The 19,489-nt window shown below is 40.7% G+C and overlaps 3 protein-coding genes across 3 annotated transcripts; 2 read left to right on the forward strand and 1 right to left on the reverse strand.

Annotated features, from left to right (window-relative positions):
* The first annotated feature begins 1,940 nt into the window (after positions 1-1,940).
* LOC104441536 lies at positions 1,941-4,239 on the forward strand. Its single transcript, XM_010054687.3, has 3 exons — positions 1,941-2,088; positions 2,173-2,463; positions 3,293-4,239. Exons 1-3 carry the CDS (start codon positions 1,981-1,983, stop codon positions 3,881-3,883), a joined length of 990 nt encoding a protein of 329 aa, XP_010052989.2. The 5' UTR covers positions 1,941-1,980; the 3' UTR covers positions 3,884-4,239.
* A 1,722-nt stretch (positions 4,240-5,961) lies between these two features.
* Positions 5,962-7,056, forward strand: LOC120292580 (pentatricopeptide repeat-containing protein At2g44880-like). Its single transcript, XM_039310841.1, has one exon. It carries the CDS (start codon positions 5,962-5,964, stop codon positions 7,054-7,056), a length of 1,095 nt encoding a protein of 364 aa, XP_039166775.1.
* A 3,378-nt stretch (positions 7,057-10,434) lies between these two features.
* LOC104430436 (ankyrin repeat-containing protein ITN1-like) lies at positions 10,435-17,606 on the reverse strand. The gene is made up of 4 exons (XM_039310842.1): positions 17,018-17,606; positions 16,701-16,797; positions 13,737-14,244; positions 10,435-11,434 (listed from the first exon to the last, which is right to left on the reverse strand). The coding sequence occupies exons 1-4, from the start codon at positions 17,604-17,606 to the stop codon at positions 10,772-10,774; spliced, it is 1,857 nt and encodes a 618-aa protein (XP_039166776.1). The 3' UTR covers positions 10,435-10,771.
* Positions 17,607-19,489: the final 1,883 nt, after the last annotated feature.

Below are 19,489 nucleotides of genomic sequence, written 5' to 3' on the forward strand. Positions count from 1 at the left end.
CATCCTCGCCCGACTCAGCGGGAGTGGCGCCCTCGCCCAGGGCCGGCGAGGCCTCGCCCGGGCAAGGCAGGCCACCCCGCCCGGGGCGGCGACCATCGCCAACCACTCCGGCGATGGGCGGCGGCGGAAGCACCACCGGTGCCTTTTTATTTTTTTGCACAGTTTTTTTTTTTTTTAAATAAATTTATCTTTTTCTTTTCTGTTTTTAAATCTAATTTAAACAAGAATAAAATAATGTTAAAAGCCACGTGTATAATAAAAAAAATCATTTAAAATGCTACGTCAGCGCCACGTCAGCATTTTCCGTTACTCAGTTTGACAACGTTAACTTTAGGACTCAATTGAATCAATATGACAAGTTCTAGGACTCGATTGCACTTTTTGTAAGTTTTAGGACTAAATTGCACTTTCCTTGTAAGTTTTAGGACTTGTGTTGCACATATCCCTTTATTTTGATGAAAATTGGGAAGTCAATAGAATAAGTTATGATGAATCGAATGTAGCAACTATTAAAATGATGAGTATATTCGTCGGATAGTTTTATCTCTTCCATCCCACATGAAATTGAACTGTTTCTTCTTCACAGGATATGGATTGGTATCTTCCATCTGAAACGGTTACAATGCACTCAGCAGAAAGAAGTCTTGTAAGGGACTAGACTGAAAAAATTTAAGAAAGTCAGGGCAATTTTAGAATTTCTTATTCTCATCAAGCACCACTCGAGAAAAGACCATTTCTAGAACAAAGCAAGAAATTTTGAAAGGATAATCCCGATTTTAATCCGTTAGTGGTTATAATACATTAAATTTGTCTCAAGGATACAGATTGAAAGACTTTTAAAGTTTATTGGAAAGTTTAAAATAAACTTATTCAAGAAGGCATGGCTTAGGAATTTTTCATTGATTTTCCCAAATTGTTTTGGTGTAACTACTATTATCTTGACCCTTTTATTTCTGGGGAGTGCTTAAGAAAAAGGATCGATTTCTCATTCCGAAAATGCAGAAATTGATATCTTATGGCAAAATTGGAAGAAAAAGAAACATATTGCAATTTTGGTTGATCAACAGAAAGTAAGGGCGTGCATGGAAACGTTTCGTTTCCGGAACACTTCGTACGGAAAGTGTTCCTTTAACAAAAAAGAATGCAAACGCGTTTGGTTGCGTTTTGTTCTTTTTTGTTTTAACGAATGAAATAAGAACAAAAAAAAAAACAACAATTTGTTGTTTTTGCTCTTAAAAACAAAAATGAAGGAAACGTTTCTTCTCTCTATTTTTCTTCTTTTCTTCTTCTTTTTTTTTTCTTCTTTTTCTTTTGCTCGGTCGCCGGCCTCGCCATAGCCGGGCGATCGGTCGTCGAGGCTTAGCCTCGCCCGGATCCGGCGAGGCCGAGCGTCGCCGGCCCCGCGAGCCCAAGCTCGCTTGGCCAAGGCGAGGCTTAGGCGTCGCCGGCGCGGCGAGGCCGAGCCTCGCCGGGCCGACGACGCTCGGCCTCGCCGGATCTGGCGAGGCCGAGCTCGCCCGGCCAAGGCGAGGCCAAGCGTCGCCCAACCACGGCGAGGCTCGGCCTCCGAGGCCGGCGAGCCTCACCATGGCCGGGCGAGGCTGCCCGCCTCATCGGCCGGTCGCCGGAGGCGGTGACCGGCCGAAAAAAAAAAAAATAAAAAGAAAGGAAAAAATTAAAAATTAAATAAAAATATTTAAAAAATTAAAAGAAACAAAAAAAGAATAAAATTTACCAAACGTGTTTCGTTCATTTTTATTTTCGACCAAACGTTACCAAACGCGTTCTTTTTGTTCAAAATTGTTCTCCTAATATAAACACTTTTTTTGTTTCGTTTCCCTTTAACAAAAAAAAAAAAGAAACGTTACCATTCGCATGTATTTTTATTTTTATTTTTGGAGAGAATCCAATTGGGAATTTCTACCTCACAATAAGCTTGTGTTGATAGAGTAGCTTTGACGCCAGGGTTTTCCGGCGCTGATGGATCGATGGAGCGCTACTCTGAAGGTCCCGATCCACGCCAAGGGCGCCGCCCGCTGCCGAGTCGCCGTATCTCTCCGTCTCTCGCCGTCTTCCGAGACCTTACTCGTACGCCCCCGCCCCTCTGCTCGCCCCACTGCAAAACCCTAATCGCACTCTTGAGTGATTCGCGCTTCGCCGTGATGGGGACAGGCGCCGTCCGCCAATGCCGTCTTCTTCAATGGGGATCGAGTCGGAGGGACCGGGAACCCCGTCGTGGAGAGGCTCTCGGACCCGCAGGCGATAGCCGACGTTCTCGTCTCGAAGTTCGGCGGCGCCGTCAACGCGTGGGTCGTCGAGGCTTCCACCTTCAACGGGCCCTTTGCCGTCTATAAGGAGTTCGTCCCTTCGGCGAACAAGTATGGGGAGCCGAGATCGTATAGCCACGTCGGGTTCCCTGCTTCTTCGTCGACCGTCTCGCTGTTGTCAAATTGTCTTGAGGAGGTTAAGTCATTCCCGGTGCTTGTGCTCTTTGGAGTGTACTGCTGGATCTTGGGAACGGGGCATTTGAAAAAACTGAAAAGTTGTGTCGTTTGCTGATGGCTTTTTGAAGCGATTTTGTGCATTTGTTTGATGTGGTGTGTTTCTGTGAATCTTGTCATAGGGAGTGTGATATGGGAGGAGCCAGTTGCTTGCTAGGATCTTTGTTTGGTTTTTCCATGATTCCAAGGGGGTTTACAAGTTACAAAGAAAAATTGGAAAATCACCCAGAAAAAAAGAATAAGATAAGGAAAAATTACCCAAAAGTAAGGAAGATGACTGTACCATGAAATTGGGAAGAATTACTAATTTGCAGAGAAAATCGCTGTGTATGGGACATGGAGTCATATGATATGTGTTCTCTGCTACATGCTCTTTCGCTCGTTGTCATAGTATATTATCTGTTACTTCCTTGAGTGGTCCGTACATGAGGAACATGATGGATACATGAAGCATCTTGAGAAATAGTGCCTGTAACTAAATTTCTTTTCTAGGCAGGTCGACACCTGAATTTGGAAATGTATACAGCATGATAGAATGTGAGCACCAAGTAGAAAAAAAGCTTGAAGAAAATAGCCTGGAAAACGAGAAGGAATGAAGTCGGGTGACAATTAGAAGCGTACTTATTTTGCGACTTAAGAATATGACTTCTCCTTTTAGCCATTTAAGATCTCATGTGTTTGGTCTTTTTGAAACTCGAAAGTCGTCTCTGGTATGATGGTTTTCTCATGCTAACTAGTTGGGCATTTCAGGTGAAGAATGTTTTCTCATGCTAACTAGTTGGGTATTTCAGGTGAAGAATGTTCTTTCAAGGAAAAAGAATCTTGTGTCCACAAGCTTATTACCACCGCAGGGACATCCACCGAAAACTGTCATCCTCGGTTTTAGCAAAGGTGGCACTGTGCTTAACCAGCTGGTGACTGAGCTCAGCCATTTCGAACCTTCATCTTCTGGACATCCATCTTTTGCTGGACAAGAGCTATTGAGCCATGAAGCCCCTGATATTCGGGTGGGGACTCAAATTTTACCTACTACGAAAGAAAGATTTCTGAGCAGCATCCAAGAAATCCATTACGTTGATGTTGGCCTAAATTCCTCTGGCGCATACATCACCGATCCAAATGTGATTGGCAGACTCTCCCAACAGTTTGTACAACGAGCTCAGGCATTGCGATTTGTCCTTCATGGAACTCCTAGGCAATGGTGCGACCGTAAACGCATTTGGATTCGCTGTGAAAAGGATAGACTGCTGCACCTGCTCGAATCTGAACCGCAGAAGGCCGGAGGCAAAATACAGGTAGCAGAGAAGTTTTATTTTGCTGACAGGCCTCCAGATCTAGAGATGCATTTTGCGATAATTGAAAATTTGGATGTGAGCATCTAACTTATAAAAGTTACGGAGTGGTATCATGACTTGTACAGCGTTGTGTTTAGACAGAGTTGAGAGCTGCTTGTTTGTGCCTGTTCACTACACTTTACCCAGTTATTCTTACTCTTGTTGCCCCTTCACAGACACATAGTTTTTACTTGGCAAAAAATAAAGATTAATTCAGAGTATGTGTAAGACCTCAGTGTAATGAAGAATGATCAGAGTATGTATAAGGACTACCTCATTGTAATGAAAAATGAAACAGTCTCATCTTTAAGGCCATCTATTTAGGTTTCAGCGCATGTATTTCCTGATCCATGGGATAGGAGACCTGGGACTTACATTCAAGATTGAGTTTCATGTCAAAGGAGAAAGTAAAACGGTAATGGAATGTCCCCTCTCTGGCGGGAAAACTTTTCCCTTCCTTACAGGCGAGCTTATCCTCTCCTCGAGATAAATTTGTATATTTGGTCACAAAGCTATTCCTTACTGGAGGTTCAGTGATCACTCCTTTTCCAACTTATCAGACACTTTAGTTTCTCAATCCTTGGCTGATAATCAAATAACAACTACAGATAAAAAAAAGGGTGTTATTACCAATGTGTTTCTTTGACTAACAAGAAGCAACGACTGCACTAAAAGATGGCCCCTGGCATTTTCCGTCTATTGGAGCACAAAATGTAGCTTTGATTGACAACTCACAGCAGCTACATGAACTGCACTGAATGTTAGTAGACAACTAACGGTATAATAGATTAATGATGTGCTTACAGCAATGGATATTTTTTTTTAAAAATGTAATAATAACTTAGGGCTAACACAACCCATTATCCAATAGTAACCAACAATAACCACTTTTAACCTAATAACCAATAATGAGAACCAACGGAAATTGACTGCTCACTTTAACCCAAGTACATGTTTGTGCGGATCGGGGCTTAGTGATGGTTTCAGTTATCATCACCACACCCGTCATGACATGATAATACAAAGTATCGCCAAGCAGGATTACAATCGGTTCATGAGGTTTCCATCGCAACTTTTCTAAATATAGATCCGCTGTGTTCGATATCGAATTGACTAATGCAATGCAACAATCTCAGGGGGAAATATAATTATAGAGGTAAAAAGAGGTTAATTACATTCCGGTTTCAGATTTGGTAATTCAAGGTGCGGAAAAACCGAAAATTTGGTTGACAATTTTGCTCTCAGTGAAAGTTTAGCCGACATCATGTAGCTGGAGATCGAAGTAAAAATTGGCTGGAGATGGAAGTCGGGGATGATTGCAACGAATGAGCAGGCGCTTTTTGGTTCCCCTATGAAATATATATGTCCACGTCCCGTTTGCTAAAATGACTAGCTTCGGCTTGTAATTGATTCCGATTATGAGTAATTTATGGACTCAAATGTTAATTCACGGTATATAAGATAATTTTGTATTTATAAATATTTACAAACCAGAAGATGATTTACGATGTTGAAACTAATTTTATGAACATTATTCCGTGAGTAATTTTCTGAGAATTAGTACAATTACGATCATTAAGAATCAACACTTGCTCCATTTGTTTATTACAAAGTAAGATGAATTATATCTTATGAGTTAAATTACTACTTTGAATTTCTTCTTATAACATACTTTGTCTTAACAAATATTACCACTTTAAAGGTAATTACTCCTTTTAATGATTATAGAAGTAATTCACTCTCTCACATGAGGTAAATTACGTTAAAAAATTGCCAATTGTGTAAAGCAATTTACCATCTCACAAGAAAACATTTACAATCAAAAGGAAATTACAAAACGATGACCTTCACTACATAATTTATACTTAACTTACTTCTTAGGAAAATAAACCAGAAATAATTTCGATAGGAAATTGCAACAAGGCATTTATATTGTTATACTGTAATTTTGCTTAAATAGTCGAAATTGACAGTTCTTTTTGTGTCGGTCGATGCTTACTTCGACGAGTCCAAGTTGTCCATGGAGCAGTCGAAATCCGTCGTCTGGACTCCCCTGGAACGGAGATGTCTCTACCTCCTTCAACGGACCAGGAACTCTCGACCCGCTCTCCTCCAGATCCACGCCTATGCTTCGCCACGCTCTCGACCTCAACGTCAACCTCCTCACCAAGCTCGTCGCCAGCTGCGCCTCCGTCGCCTCCGTCTCCGACCCGCACGCGGGATTGCGCCATGCTCGTCTCCTGTTCGACAAAAGTCCCCACAGAGACGACGGGTTCCTCTGCAACGCCGTGATCAGAGCCCACGTGGGTCTGCGCCGGTTTGACGAGGCTCTTGTTCTCTACCGTGATCTCCGGAGGAGCACCGGCTTTTCGCCCGATAACTTCACGTTCACCGCGCTGGCGAAGTGTGGCTCGCTGGCTACGTCCTGTTGGGAAGGGCTACAGGTGCAGAGCCATGTTGTTAAGATGGGGTTTTGGTCGGACTTGTATGTTTCCACGGCGTTTGTGGATTTGTTTGCGAAATGGGGGAGCGTGGAAGCTGCGAGGATGTTGTTTGACGACATGAGCGTGAGGAGTCTGGTCTCGTGGACAGCTCTGATAGGTGGTTATGCGAGGAGAGGGGATATGGGGAATGCAATGAAGTTGTTCGAGGAAATGCCTGAGAAGGACTCTGCTTCATATAACTTAATGATTGATGGCTATGTTAAGTTGGGAGATATGGACCCAGCCAAGGATCTGTTTAATGAAATGCCGGAGAGGAATGTGGTTTCTTGGACTACAATAATTAATGGGTACTGTAATGTTGGCGACATAAAATCTGCTCGCTCACTCTTCAATCCCATGCCAGAAAAGAATCTGTATTCTTGGAACGTGATAATTAATGGATATTGCCAAAATAAACAGCCCCATGAAGCTTTGAGACTGTTTTCTGAGATGCAGTCAACTGCATTGGTTGAGCCTGATGAAGTCGCTCTTGTATGCGTTCTTCCAGCTATAGCTGATCTGGGTGCTCTAGATTTAGGCAATCAGGTTTACCATATTGCACAGAAAAAGAAGCTTGGCCGAGCAAGCAATGTGGGCACGGCACTTGTGGATATGTTTGCCAAATGTGGTGAGATTAGTAAAGCCAAAAGTGTGTTTAATATGTTGCACGAAAGACAGGTAGCTCGTTATAACATGCTTTCACCCTTTATCGATGCTACGATTTGCATCCCTCTATAATTAGAACTGAATTGGATTGCAAAACAACGATGAATGTATCTAATTGATGCACTTCCTGCTGATCAAGCTTTACATCCAAGGTTGGATTGGATTAAAGACCCTAGATGAAGCTGGGAAAGTAAAGACGTATTTGGTAATGATTCTATTTTTGGAAACAATTTTTTATCGAAATCGTTTTTTTTTTTTTTCATTTACCGGAAACAATTTCTAAGTGAACACGCTTGGTAAATGCACAAAATTTTATTCCCGTGATAGAAATGCATTTGGTAAAATTGTATAATTTTGTTATTTCTTTTAATTTTTAATATTTTTGTTATATTTTTCCTTTTTCTTCTTTCTTTTTTTATTTTTCTTTTCTCACCTTATTCCTCCTTTGTGACCAATTGTCGGCCATGGCGGCAACCAACGATAGGCTGGGCGAGATTCGGCGAGCTCACCGGAGCCTCACACCGGCCAGCGAGGCTTGACCTCCCTTTGGTTGGGCGAGCTCAAGCTTGCCTAGATTTGGCGAGGCCAAGCTCGCCTAGCCATCAATGAAGCTGAGCCTCGCCAGGCCACCACTGGGTGACGTCGATGGCTGGGCGAGCTTGGCCTCTCCCAGCCACAACGAGGCTCAGGTTGACAAGCCTCGCCATGGCTTGGCATCGTTGGTGGCAGCAACGCTTCAATGAGGTCGCTGGCCCTCGTCGGCCGGTTGCCGGCCATGGCCGAGGTCGGCAACCGGCCAAAAGGAAGGAGAAAGAGAGGAAAGAGAAGAAGAGAAAAAGAGAAGAGAAGGGACGAGAAAAGAAAAATTGCTCTTGGGAATAATAAATTACTTTTTCCTACTTCTTGTTTTTATTCGAAATTTATTCCCGAAAAAAAAAATATATTTTTTGTTTTTGGGAACAAAAGTTTTTACCAAACATATTTCTATTCTTTTTTTTTGTTCCTTGGAATAAAATAACAGAAATAGTTGTTCTAGGAAACATAAACAAAATTTACCAAACATGCCCTAAATTTATTAATGTCTCTGGGAACCGTCTCGATCTCTTGCCAACATGCGAAAATATGTAGTACCTTACTTGGTGGATGATGCAGCTTTAGCGAAGAACATGACAACAGGCACAGCTTCTAGCAGTTGGACCCCATGGGTTCAGGTTTGCATTGAAGAATGGTTAGGCCATCGAGGATCGGCGGCTACCGCTTTTTGTGCATTAGCGAGTGACGTATGTATTTCATGCACAAACATGAAAGACAAAGCAAGATGATTGTTTTTGGGCTAAGTGCGCGATTGAATTTTTATAAGTTGATACGGTGATACATTCTTAGCCTTGTGTACCTAATTATTTGAGAAGTTACTTGCTGGATTGAGGCGAAGTACGGCTCAAGTGCGATAACTTGGCACGGATGGACACTTAAGTGCCATAACTTTAAAATTGTACACTTGAGTGCCGTTTTGAAGTTAAATGGGACACTTAAGTGCCAATCCGGCGAAAATCCGGCCAAATGGCTGATGTGACGACTTTCCGGTAAGTTTGGTCCAAAACGGCGTCGTTTTGCAAGGCGACGTGGTGGAGAAAATGCAAAAACGACGCCGTTTCGTGTCTACGTATAAATAATAATATAAAAATTAATTAAATTAGATTTAAAATATTCAAAAAAATTTTAAAAAAATTAAGAAAATTTTAGAAAAATTTAAAATTTTAAAAAATTAAGAATTTTTTTTTTTTTTAAAAAAAAGGGGTCGAATTGGGCGGGCGAGGGCTGAACCCTTGCCGCGCCGCCTCCCCGCCGTCGCTGGGAAGGGTCGGCGACGGAGGGGGAGGGTCGGCGGGTCGCCAGCCCACGGCCGGCCACGGCGAGGGCTGCGAGCCCTCACCACTGGTCGCCCGGCCTCACCGGCCCTTCCCGGGCAGCGGCGGGGAGGCGGCGAGGGCCCGCGAGCCCCACCGGATTTGGACGCGGGCTGCGACCCTCGCCCGGATCGGCGAGGCTCGCAGCCCTCACCGCCTCCCCTCTGCCGCCGAGAAGGGCTGGTGACGGAGTGGGGAGGGTCGGCGAGGGCCCGCGAGCTCTCGCCCGGATTTGGGGCAAGGGTCGCGGCCCTCGCCGCGATCCGGGAGGGTCACGGCCCGCGCCGTCGGTCGGCCCGGGGTCGGCGACCCGGGACCCTCCCCCTCCATCGCCGGCCCTTCCGGTGACGGCGGGGGGCGGCGGCGGCGAGGGCTCGGCCCTCGCCGCCTCGTTTGACACCCCCCTTTTTAATTTTTTCTTAATTTTTAAATTTTTCTTAATTTTTAAAATTTTTAAATTTTTATAAATTTTTTAAAATTTTTAAAATTTTCTTATTATTTTTTAATTTTTTGAATATTTTAAATAAATTTAATTTTAAATCTAATTTAATTAATTTTTACATTATTATTTACACATAGACACAAAACGGCGTCGTTTTGCATTTTCTCCGCCACGTCGCCGTACAAAATGACGCCGTTTTAGACCAAACTACCGGAAAATGGCCACGTTAGCCATTTTGCCGGATTTTCGCTGAATTGGCACCTAAGTGTCTCATTTTATTCCGATATTGGCATTTAAGTGTACCATTTTAAAGTTATGGCACTTAAGTGTTCCTCCGTGCCAAATTATGGCACTCCAGGTGTCCCAACTTCCTGGATTGACCTCAAAGTTCTGAGATCGCACAAAAAGATGACATTCCCATTTATATGTAGGCTTACGAATTTTTTTGAATTATTGGAAGGCAAGGATCTCACATGAGCCATGACTCTTGCTCTCCATAGATGAGAATATAAAGGTACTTCTTGCAGTCCTGTGCAACTATGTCATCAAAGAGCGATGCATAGAAATCTAGGCCAAGTCACAATTTAATGGCAACTTCAAATGGATAGAAAACATCACATTCTTCGGCAAAACCTTGTGCGCACTTAAAACGAAAGTTGGTGTTGGTTGCATTACGATATTGCTAACTCATTAACTTTTAACTGTTTCTACTTGTACAGCTCACAAAATGTTGGTAACTTAGTAATTCATTTGACAAATGGCATGTTCATTACCATATTAATAACTTCTAATCCCTAACAAGATTTACTAGTAAAATTAAAAAGTTGTTGACTTACTAATCAATCTTACGTCAGTAAATTCATTATGATGTCAGTTATTTATTAATCTCTACCATGTTCACCTGTAAAAGTTAAATGAAGTTGATGACTCACAAATCAATTTGACACTGCGGATTTACATCATAAACTTTTCAAACATCTACGAAGGTTGAAGAATGTTGAAAGTAATTCATGAAAATTAAAGTAATGGCAACCAACAAGTAGAAACAAACAAAACTCAATAACGTGACGAAGAGCCATTTTTTAATTAAAATACCACCAACTCCAACACTTTCGTTTCAACCTAACGATTATCACCAAACATTTCCAACTTGATGTTCAATCGACTTGTACATCCTTCTTTTTTTTTTTTTTTGATCCAAGTACATCCTTCACACGCACGAGAAGTAAAACATGTTGGTCTTTGCAGCGCTCCAGTCATCTTGAGCATGGCAATTTTTCCGGCACGCAATCCAACGGGCCGGCAGTAAGAGGTTTTGAATTAGACAGCCAACATACAAGTGCTCGAACTCGACAGCTGACGAAGCAAACAGAAAATTTCACGTGCACAAGGTTACGGGACTATAGAACCGACAGGCCCAACTTATTTAGCAGCTTTCCTAGAGGAACCCATAATCAAACAATAAGCTTCGGACGTATCCTCTGGAAGGTCCACGCAGCCCCCAGAAAGCAGGGGCCTCGGGTTCCAGGTAAGCACCGATTAAATATATAATCACGAGACATCCAAGCATGACATAAGGAACGATTCCAATCCCGACAGTTCTGGTCAAGACTACATACGTACCCAAAGCAAAGGCTAGCCCCATCGCGATTATCGCAACAACAATGCAATTTTTGGCGGTGAAATAATATCTCACCTGTTGGCGAGCGCCCAACGTAGAAATATCAAATTGTAAGAATATCGCCAGGATGGATAAACTGAATACAGTAGTGTTAGATATAACAAAGGCTTTGAAAGCTGCCCTGCCAGCAAGAGTAGGCATTCCTGAGTTGGGTCCATCATTGTTATAACCTCCGGGCATCGTAAAGGTCGCTGCGAAGGTGACTGTGGCTATGAGCACTGCCACTAGAACTTGAAGGTCAATTATTTTTTCTTTTGACGATTTATGATTTTCTCGGTCGGTGATAGACATTGCTGGTAGATCCTCAACAAATTGATGGTCTAACCTCTTCTTAACATGTTCAATAACCCAGCCTTGACAACCCGAGATTGCACTAGATCGTTGCAACACATGTTCAACTTTGGCAGCTTTGTAGCCGACCTAAAAAATGTACAGAAAGTATCAATTAAAGAGTGGTCTTTCCCGAAGAAATATTTGAAGACTCTCACTTTACACACCGAAAACCCATTTATAACAAAAAGAACGCCCGAGGAGTGCTAAATATAGTGCTATAACTAAATGAAATTATCTAGGAGTTGGTTGAAAACCTTTTCCCAGATGGGACAGAGTGCAAGTTCTCTCTTTTACCTCAAAAACTATTTGAAAGGGGACAGAAAAGAAACAGAAGGGTTTTAGCTAAATATTGTACAAAATATTCTGATTCTTTTGTATGAATATCGCTCAATAGTCGTTTTAAAGTCAAAAGGTGCATATCAACTTTTGGATTGGGATTTTGAGAAAATTTTCTTAAGTTAAATCTTAAAGCTACCTCTTAAATGGCTGACACCTCAGCGCAGGAGCCATTAGACAGTTCAGATCTATCCTGTATTATTCTTTCCTTTTCCTTTTATTTTCTTTTTTTCCCCTTTACCTTGTCCCCTAACATTAGAGGAACCCAACCCAAAATGTTCGGCATTGCTTTCAAGATAAGTAGGACACGCTATTTCTTTTGAACTGGTTGAAGACCCGCTTGTTGCATGAAATTTGAAATTTATACTAATTGAATTTTGTTTTCATGATATAGTATGATCATACGAAACAATATTTACAAATGTCATAAATTATATTTTAGACAACTAACATATATTTATTAACCAAACAACAAATTTAACTAGTATTGAACATTACTAAGTTTTTTGTCTTAAACTATACCTAGTTATTTGAATATTTTGTTACTAGCAAAATATTCCAACTTAATATTGATTCAAAATGCAGTTAACTATTGCTATTGATACGTTTTGTGTGTGTGTGTGTGTGTATAATCAGATTTTTAAGTGGGTTTTTAATACGTGGGAATTCATTAGAAGGTTCAAGATTGTAGGTATTAACTGAATATATAAAGACTTAACAATTTGGCCATAATAACTACCCAAAAGATAATCAATTGGCCAACTGAAATTTGTATATGACAATGCAAATGCATAACTATGTTCTAGATTAAAAATAAAAATTGATTGCAACTTTTTAGATTCAATATTGTGTTACTTTTGCAATACTCATAAATTTATCTTAATACGTTTTTCAAATAATCTAATTAATTTTACATTTCTTTTTGTCTTGAACGAGCTCCTTATAGGTGGTGATGGGATCATACATTTTACATTGTTCCTAACAATACATTTCATTCACCAAAAATGAATAATTTAGAAGGTTTTTTTTTTTTTTTTAAATAATCGCTTATATTACTTATAGAAATAAATGAACAATTTTTTTAATCATCCACGAAAATGTTCAGACATAAATTACTGATAATGAATATTTTTAATTACTAATTATTTCAAATGATACAAGCGATCATTTTTAGGAGAATATTTTCTAAATTATTTATTTTCTCTAAAACTCCATTTATTTTGCAAAAATAAATGATTTGAAAAAATATTTTACTAAAAATGATTACTTATATTGCTTAAAATAATTAGTCAATAAAATATTTTTTCATTGTTGATGACAATTTATGTTTAAATATTTTCATGAGCAATGATTTTTCTTTTGTTGATTCATTTTTATAAGCGATATAAGAGATTACTTTTAAGAAAATGCTTTTCAAATCATTTATTTTTAGCTAAACAAATGCACTGGCATTTTTATGCAACATCCACTTTATAGATAAAATATTGAAAAAGAAAAAAGACATATGAGCCTACACATTTAGTATATCATAAATATATACCAACTCATAAACATGAATGAACCAAAAACTTCACATGGCTATGCGAATGGATGTTGACATTCTGTTGTAGGAACATCAATTATAGATTAAGCGGGATAAAAGAGCCTTATTCTTTTTTTCCTGATTAATGTAATAGTTAGTGTGCTAATAAATTTTAAGTAATGTCGGAGGGAATGAAGCTTTGCTTAACACGTGGTTTAACCATGAAGTTCAATTCTATTCAATTTTATAATTTAGATATGAAGTATGATATGACTTCACTTTCAGTCCCTTTTCCTAAGATTTGTCACCCCTAATAAAGCAATCTATGCTATGATTTGCTGGGAAAACTGAAATGCAGTCAATATGCTCAAACAATTGAATAAGCAAAACAAGTTGACTCCAAAAGATTTCAATTGGCTTGTTTGTTGGTACCTGAAATGAATATCCCCTGGACCACAGTTTCTAAACGATAGTGAAGAAATGACTCCGCGAGTGAACAAATCTTACTATATGGTGTTCAAGCAAGCATACCTCTTTATGACCTTGAAAAATTTGAATGGCAGTCAAATGATCCTTGTTTGTGGCCAAATGGTCCACCCTCTTGTCTCGTGCAAGTAAGTATATGATCTTGTACTGTTTATGAAGTGTAGCCAAATGGAGAGCGGTGTTTCTGTCAATGTCTTGTTCATTGATTAAATCCTCTAGGATTGGCATCCCCAATATGTACTTGACAACATTTGCTCGTCCTCCGATAACAGCTGCATGAAGAGCTGTTTGCCATTTGGTGTTCAGTATGTCACAAGGATCAGGACAGGATCTAAGAAGCTCGTCAATCACATTGACATGGCCTCGAAATGCTGCAATGTGAAGAGCTGATTGCCCCTCTTTGTCTACAACATATGCTACAGAATTGTCATATTGTAGGAGTAGTCGAATTGTTTCGCCTTTGCCAAAGCAAGCGACAAAATGGAGAGGAGTCCATCCTATATCATCTTGTTCTCGATCATTTCTGGTCTCTTGTCCGAGATTTCCCTCCAACCTTTGCAAACACAATACAAATATGTTATGATTTAGACTGTTTTTAGCATCTTGACATAGATATTTTACATTGCATTTCATTTCATTTAGCTTTCCTTTTTCTCCTTAATAGGGAGGAATATGTCATGGTTACTACGAAGTTTCACTAGTGATCTATTGTAACACATGCAGAATCTAACTACCTTCAATCTAGCATAATGCAAGACCTTGTAAAGTTTTATTTTTATTTTTATTTTTATTTTGATAAGTAAATTTGTCATAAATTCGTAAAGTTAATTGAGAAGAATCTTCTTTTTTATTCAGCAAGGCATCTCGCTCGGGAAGAATTACCAAAAAAGTCCTAAACTTATTATAATTGTGCCAATTCAGTCCTAAACTTTTTTTGGGTCAATTTAGTCCTAAACATTTTATAATTGTGCCAATTCAGTCCATCGGCCAAAATTGGCTGGTCGGCGTTGACATGGACGCCAATGGGGGACGATCGGCCGGCGATGCTTTGAAGTGGCAATTTTTTTAATTTTTTTTTTTTAAATTTCGAATTTTTTAATTTTTTAATTGTTATATATATATATATATATATATTTTTTTTTTTTTCACACCTTCTCTTTCCCCTGGCTGGCGGAGGAGAGGGCCCGGTGAGGTCGGTCTCGCCGGCCACTGCGAGGGTCGCCCCGCTAGCGGAGGCGAGGGCGGCGAGGTCAACCTCGGCCACTAGCGAGGCGAGGCCCCACTAGATCGGCGAGGTCGGCCTTGCTAGATTTGGCGAGCTCGGCCGTCACCAAGGCTGGGGCAGAGACGGGGAGGGAGAGAGAGACTTGGAAGAGAAGAAGCGGCGGAGCGGGGAGGCGGTCGACCAAGCGGGGAGAGGGAATCGGGGGGAGGCGGAGCCAAGCTGAGGAGACGATCGGATGCCCTCGCGCGCCGTAATGAAGAAGACGAGTCCCTCCGCTGAATTCCCCCTTATTTGCCCCATCGGAACGAACGGCTCGACTTGATTCCAACCGCCACGAAGCTCTTAGATTCCGTCGGCCAAACCTCGGCATCAATGGCGGCGTCCACTTGCAGGCGAGCGATGCAACGAGCTTTGACGTCCCTTGGACCAGTCCTCGGATCGGGCGTCCGATCGTCCCCTCAACTCGGCCGCGTCCCCCGATTCCCTCTCCCCGCTTGGTTGACCGCCTCCCCGCCTGGTCGACCGCCTCCCTGCCTCTCCCCTAGCCTTGGCGAGGGCCAAGCTCGCCGGATTTGGCGGGGCCTCGCCCTAGCCAGCGGCCGGCGAGGCTGACCTCGCCAGATCTGGCGGGGCCTCGCCCTCACTAGTGGTCGGCAAGGTTGACCTCGCCGGCCCTCGCCTCCGACCGGCAGGGGCAAGCCTCGCCGACCCTCGCCTTCGGCCGGTGCCCGGCCGGCCAAAGGAAAGAGAAGGTGAAAAAAAAAAAGAAGAATTAAAATATATTCTAAAAAATTAAAAATTAAAAAATAAAATAAAAATTAAAATTGCCATGTCAGCGTTTGCCGGCCGGTTGGACTGAATTTGCACAATTATTAAATGTTTAAGACTAAATTGGCAAAAAAAAAAGTTTAGGACTAAATTGGTACAATTACAATAGGTTTAGGACTTTTTTGGTAATTCTCCCATCTGATCAGTCAAGGGTAGAATTAAAGACCAAGGCTTTTTATGCTGATGCCAATCATTTTACTAGAGTATGGCACCTTCTACATTTTCCAATGGTAAAATCAGTGCACCTCCGTTTTTTCAAGTCGTCATAATTTTCCCTCAAGGGTTAAAAAAAATCGCATTAATATACCCCGGTCTTTTGGAAATGTGTTGCAGTGTGCCCTATCATCAATTGTCAACTGAAAAGGAAGTAATCATAAGGAGAAAATGTCGAAACAAAGAAGAATACCCCAAAAAAGGAAAAAAACGAACTGCATGATAGAGAAAAGGGAAGACGTAGGAGTATGACGGTGATGGTGGTTGCTGCCACTGCCGCCACAGGAGGGTATTGATGATGATGGTGCTTGGAGAATAAGATCTAGAGAGAAATTAAGTTCTTGCGAAAAGTACAATCTTCATAACAATGATTTTTTCGAATGAAAAAGTAATCCCAAATGCACCTGGTTCCTTGGGAAATTCTGTCGGATAATACTATTATGTACAAACTCTACTCTTCTTTTAGTCCGCAAACTAAGAGAAGATGAACCAATTGGAACATATGTAAATATTTTCAAAACATAAACCTCTAGCATAAGTGGTCAAGAGGCATGTTATCGAAAAAAGCATGACCTTTCACCAATCTAAAGTAATAACAAATAAATAAATGACTGCGCTTTTTTTCACTCACTCTTTATTTAGACACTCCGTGTCACAGTATTTTTAATCATATCTCCCTTATGTGGCCGGTCAAATGTGTTGTCCCTCTCTTTTTTGGTCATTTCCTTTCCAGCGGGTGTCACTCTCCTACTTCTTGTCTTTCCACTCCTCTAGTGTCCCTCTCCATTCCCTCTTTTCCATTTTTGGCTTCCGACACAGCCATTGGAGCAAGTATAGACTCTAGAAGGAGCGTCGATGGAAGAGAGATTGGGCCAAAAGTTCCAGAACTTTGATGAGAAGTCGAAGTGAATATTGTTTTTCTTATTATATTTACAAAATACTAGTGCAGACGGGATCATCATTGCTACCACCGGCAATCTCACCAAAGAGGAGCCTCGCGCTAGGGAGAGAACTTCGGTTATCATTTGTTTAAGTGGGTTTAGAATCTCATGATACTTACCTGGTAGTTCGAAGTGCACTGCAGCATGCAGAGCTGTCAGTCCATTAGGGCCCTTGTGAGAGGATGGCGACGAGTTAGCGCATAAAATTGGCTCAATGACATCTGAACATTTTTGATGTGCTGCGAGATAAAGCGGGGACTCATCAGCAGCATTAGTAATATCACATAGTTGAGGATCTTCTTTAATCAGCAACTCCACCACCCCCTTGCAACCTCCTCTCACTGCATAGTGCAGCGAGGTATCCTTATATGAATTCGGTCTCCTAAGTAGCTCTTTGTATTCATTAGGTTGAAGCAGTGCTTTTGCCTGATCAGTGAAAACTTGAACAACTTCACGGCTTCCTACTTTAGTAGCAACATGTAAGGGGGTGTCTCCTTTGCAGTTACCTTGCTGAAGAAGGGACAATCTCGATGGATGTTGAAGAAGATCTCGGATGAAATTTATCTGCCGGTATTGAGCCGCAACGTGAAGAATGTTGTTCCCCTTTAGCGTTGTCTGGTGGAAAAGTTCCTCTCCATTTTCCAAAATTATTGTCGTTAGGGAAAGAAAGTGTCCTGACTTTGCAGCCTCATACATTTTAGGATGCATTCTCGCTCTCTCCCTCGTTCCCAGGACACAGAGTAGTTGCAAGTGAACTTGCCAATATAAACAATCAATTGAAGTAAGAGGAATTTTTTGAGCTATTTAAGAGGACTGGTCTAAAGGGAGGATGCTAGAGAGGAAATTTAGTCGAGCTTCTCTGGAGTACTAGAAAGGAGACAACTATATATATATAGTGAACCTTCAATTGTTCCTATGAAATCGAAATAAATTTATCAAGTATATAGAATAGTTTCAAAAAGTCAAATACGTATGCCCGTTTGGACTTTCTGTTATCCACACGCAAACAAATAATACGTGGGGGCAACTCTTGTTAGAAGGAAAGAGGACAAGTACAACCAAAAATAATAATAACAAATAAATTATGACGACACTATTTTCACCCCTTATATTATTAAATACACCCAATTTTTACCGAGAAGACAAAATTGCCTTCAATGATTCAATTACTATTTAAAGTGGTGGTCCCAAATTTATTGACTTTCCTTTGTTTTAGTTTTTATGTTTCTATGTAAATTTAGTTACCAGAAAGACAAAATTACCATATATATCAAAAGGCATCTTTTTAATGTCATATTTTACTTCCATAAAAATTAGTTCTGTCGAAAAGAGAAGTTTCCAAGAATTCCAGTTCTTTTCTATATTGTCAATCAAATTTATAGATAACTTGTGGATTATATTCTAGAAATAATGTAACATGGACAATTTTTAGCACAATCATTTGTTTATAAATTTTTATTTTTGTTGTGTATATCAACATCAAATCCAATCTTATTGTCTTCTTAATAATTGAATTCTCAAAATCAGAACCATCGCACATGCATGATTCGAACATTCTTCTTGAAGAATTGAATGTGATTGAATTCATTTACTAAAGTAATGGCATTCGTGGGCCCACTTTTAGCTGTAGTTTGTTCTTCTTCTTATTTTTCCTTTTATTAACTGGCAAGTCCTTTACTCTTTTCGGTCTACATGGTCCTAGTTTCTCGTGAGTTATGCATTCTCATCATGTTACACACGATGGATCCTAGCCAAACCAGGTCTCCCTCAAAGATTTACATACGTAAACTTTTTTTGGGTGCACGAACTTTGGTAATGTTAGTTGACGCGCAATTTGAGGATCACCTTTACTTCCCAATGGCAAAAGTCAGAGCTCATAATCATATGTTTTCTATTGTGATGTTTGCATAATGTACCATAACCAATAAAAATTTAAAGAAAAAAAATTAAGATAGTTCAATGGCTATCTATCAATTTTACTATGTAGAAGAGAGACGTGACAAAAGTTAAAATTAAAAAAAAAAAAAAAAAGGTGAAGGCAAGAGCGAAGCTGTTCTGCTTTGTCCGCGAGGGCCAGCAACCCTCATCGGACGCCTAGCAACTCCTGTTGGGGTGTCCGTGGGCTAGGGCTTGCAAGCCCTCGCCTACATCACACAAATGGTCGCCACTGTGAAATAATATGTAGAACTGAATTCATACGACTACTCTTCCAATGTTTTGAACTTGTGCCTCTATGTAACATTAACTATAATTATGTCTGTTTATGGAATTGGTAATTATTATCCTATCTGAACCCCTTGCGACATTATGTGTATGTAGAAATGTATACTCTGTTAAGGGCAAAACTGCATTGGCAATGGGTTATTATGTTTAACTTAACCTTTTTTTCATGTATGTTGGTCTACACTTTGCTTCCCAATTGGTGCCATCATTTATCTTTTTCAGTTCATTAGAAAATGGACTTATTTTTGTTGACATACACTTTCAACTGTCCCTTACTTGTAGAGAAATAGGAACGGCTCCTGGGACTTGTGGACGATACCACTTCTAAAGCAGGTAAGTTGTCACGTGACTATAGCTTGTCATCCGCA

This window comes from Eucalyptus grandis, chromosome 4 (assembly GCF_016545825.1).
Source record: "Eucalyptus grandis isolate ANBG69807.140 chromosome 4, ASM1654582v1, whole genome shotgun sequence".
Taxonomy (NCBI): domain Eukaryota; kingdom Viridiplantae; phylum Streptophyta; class Magnoliopsida; order Myrtales; family Myrtaceae; genus Eucalyptus; species Eucalyptus grandis.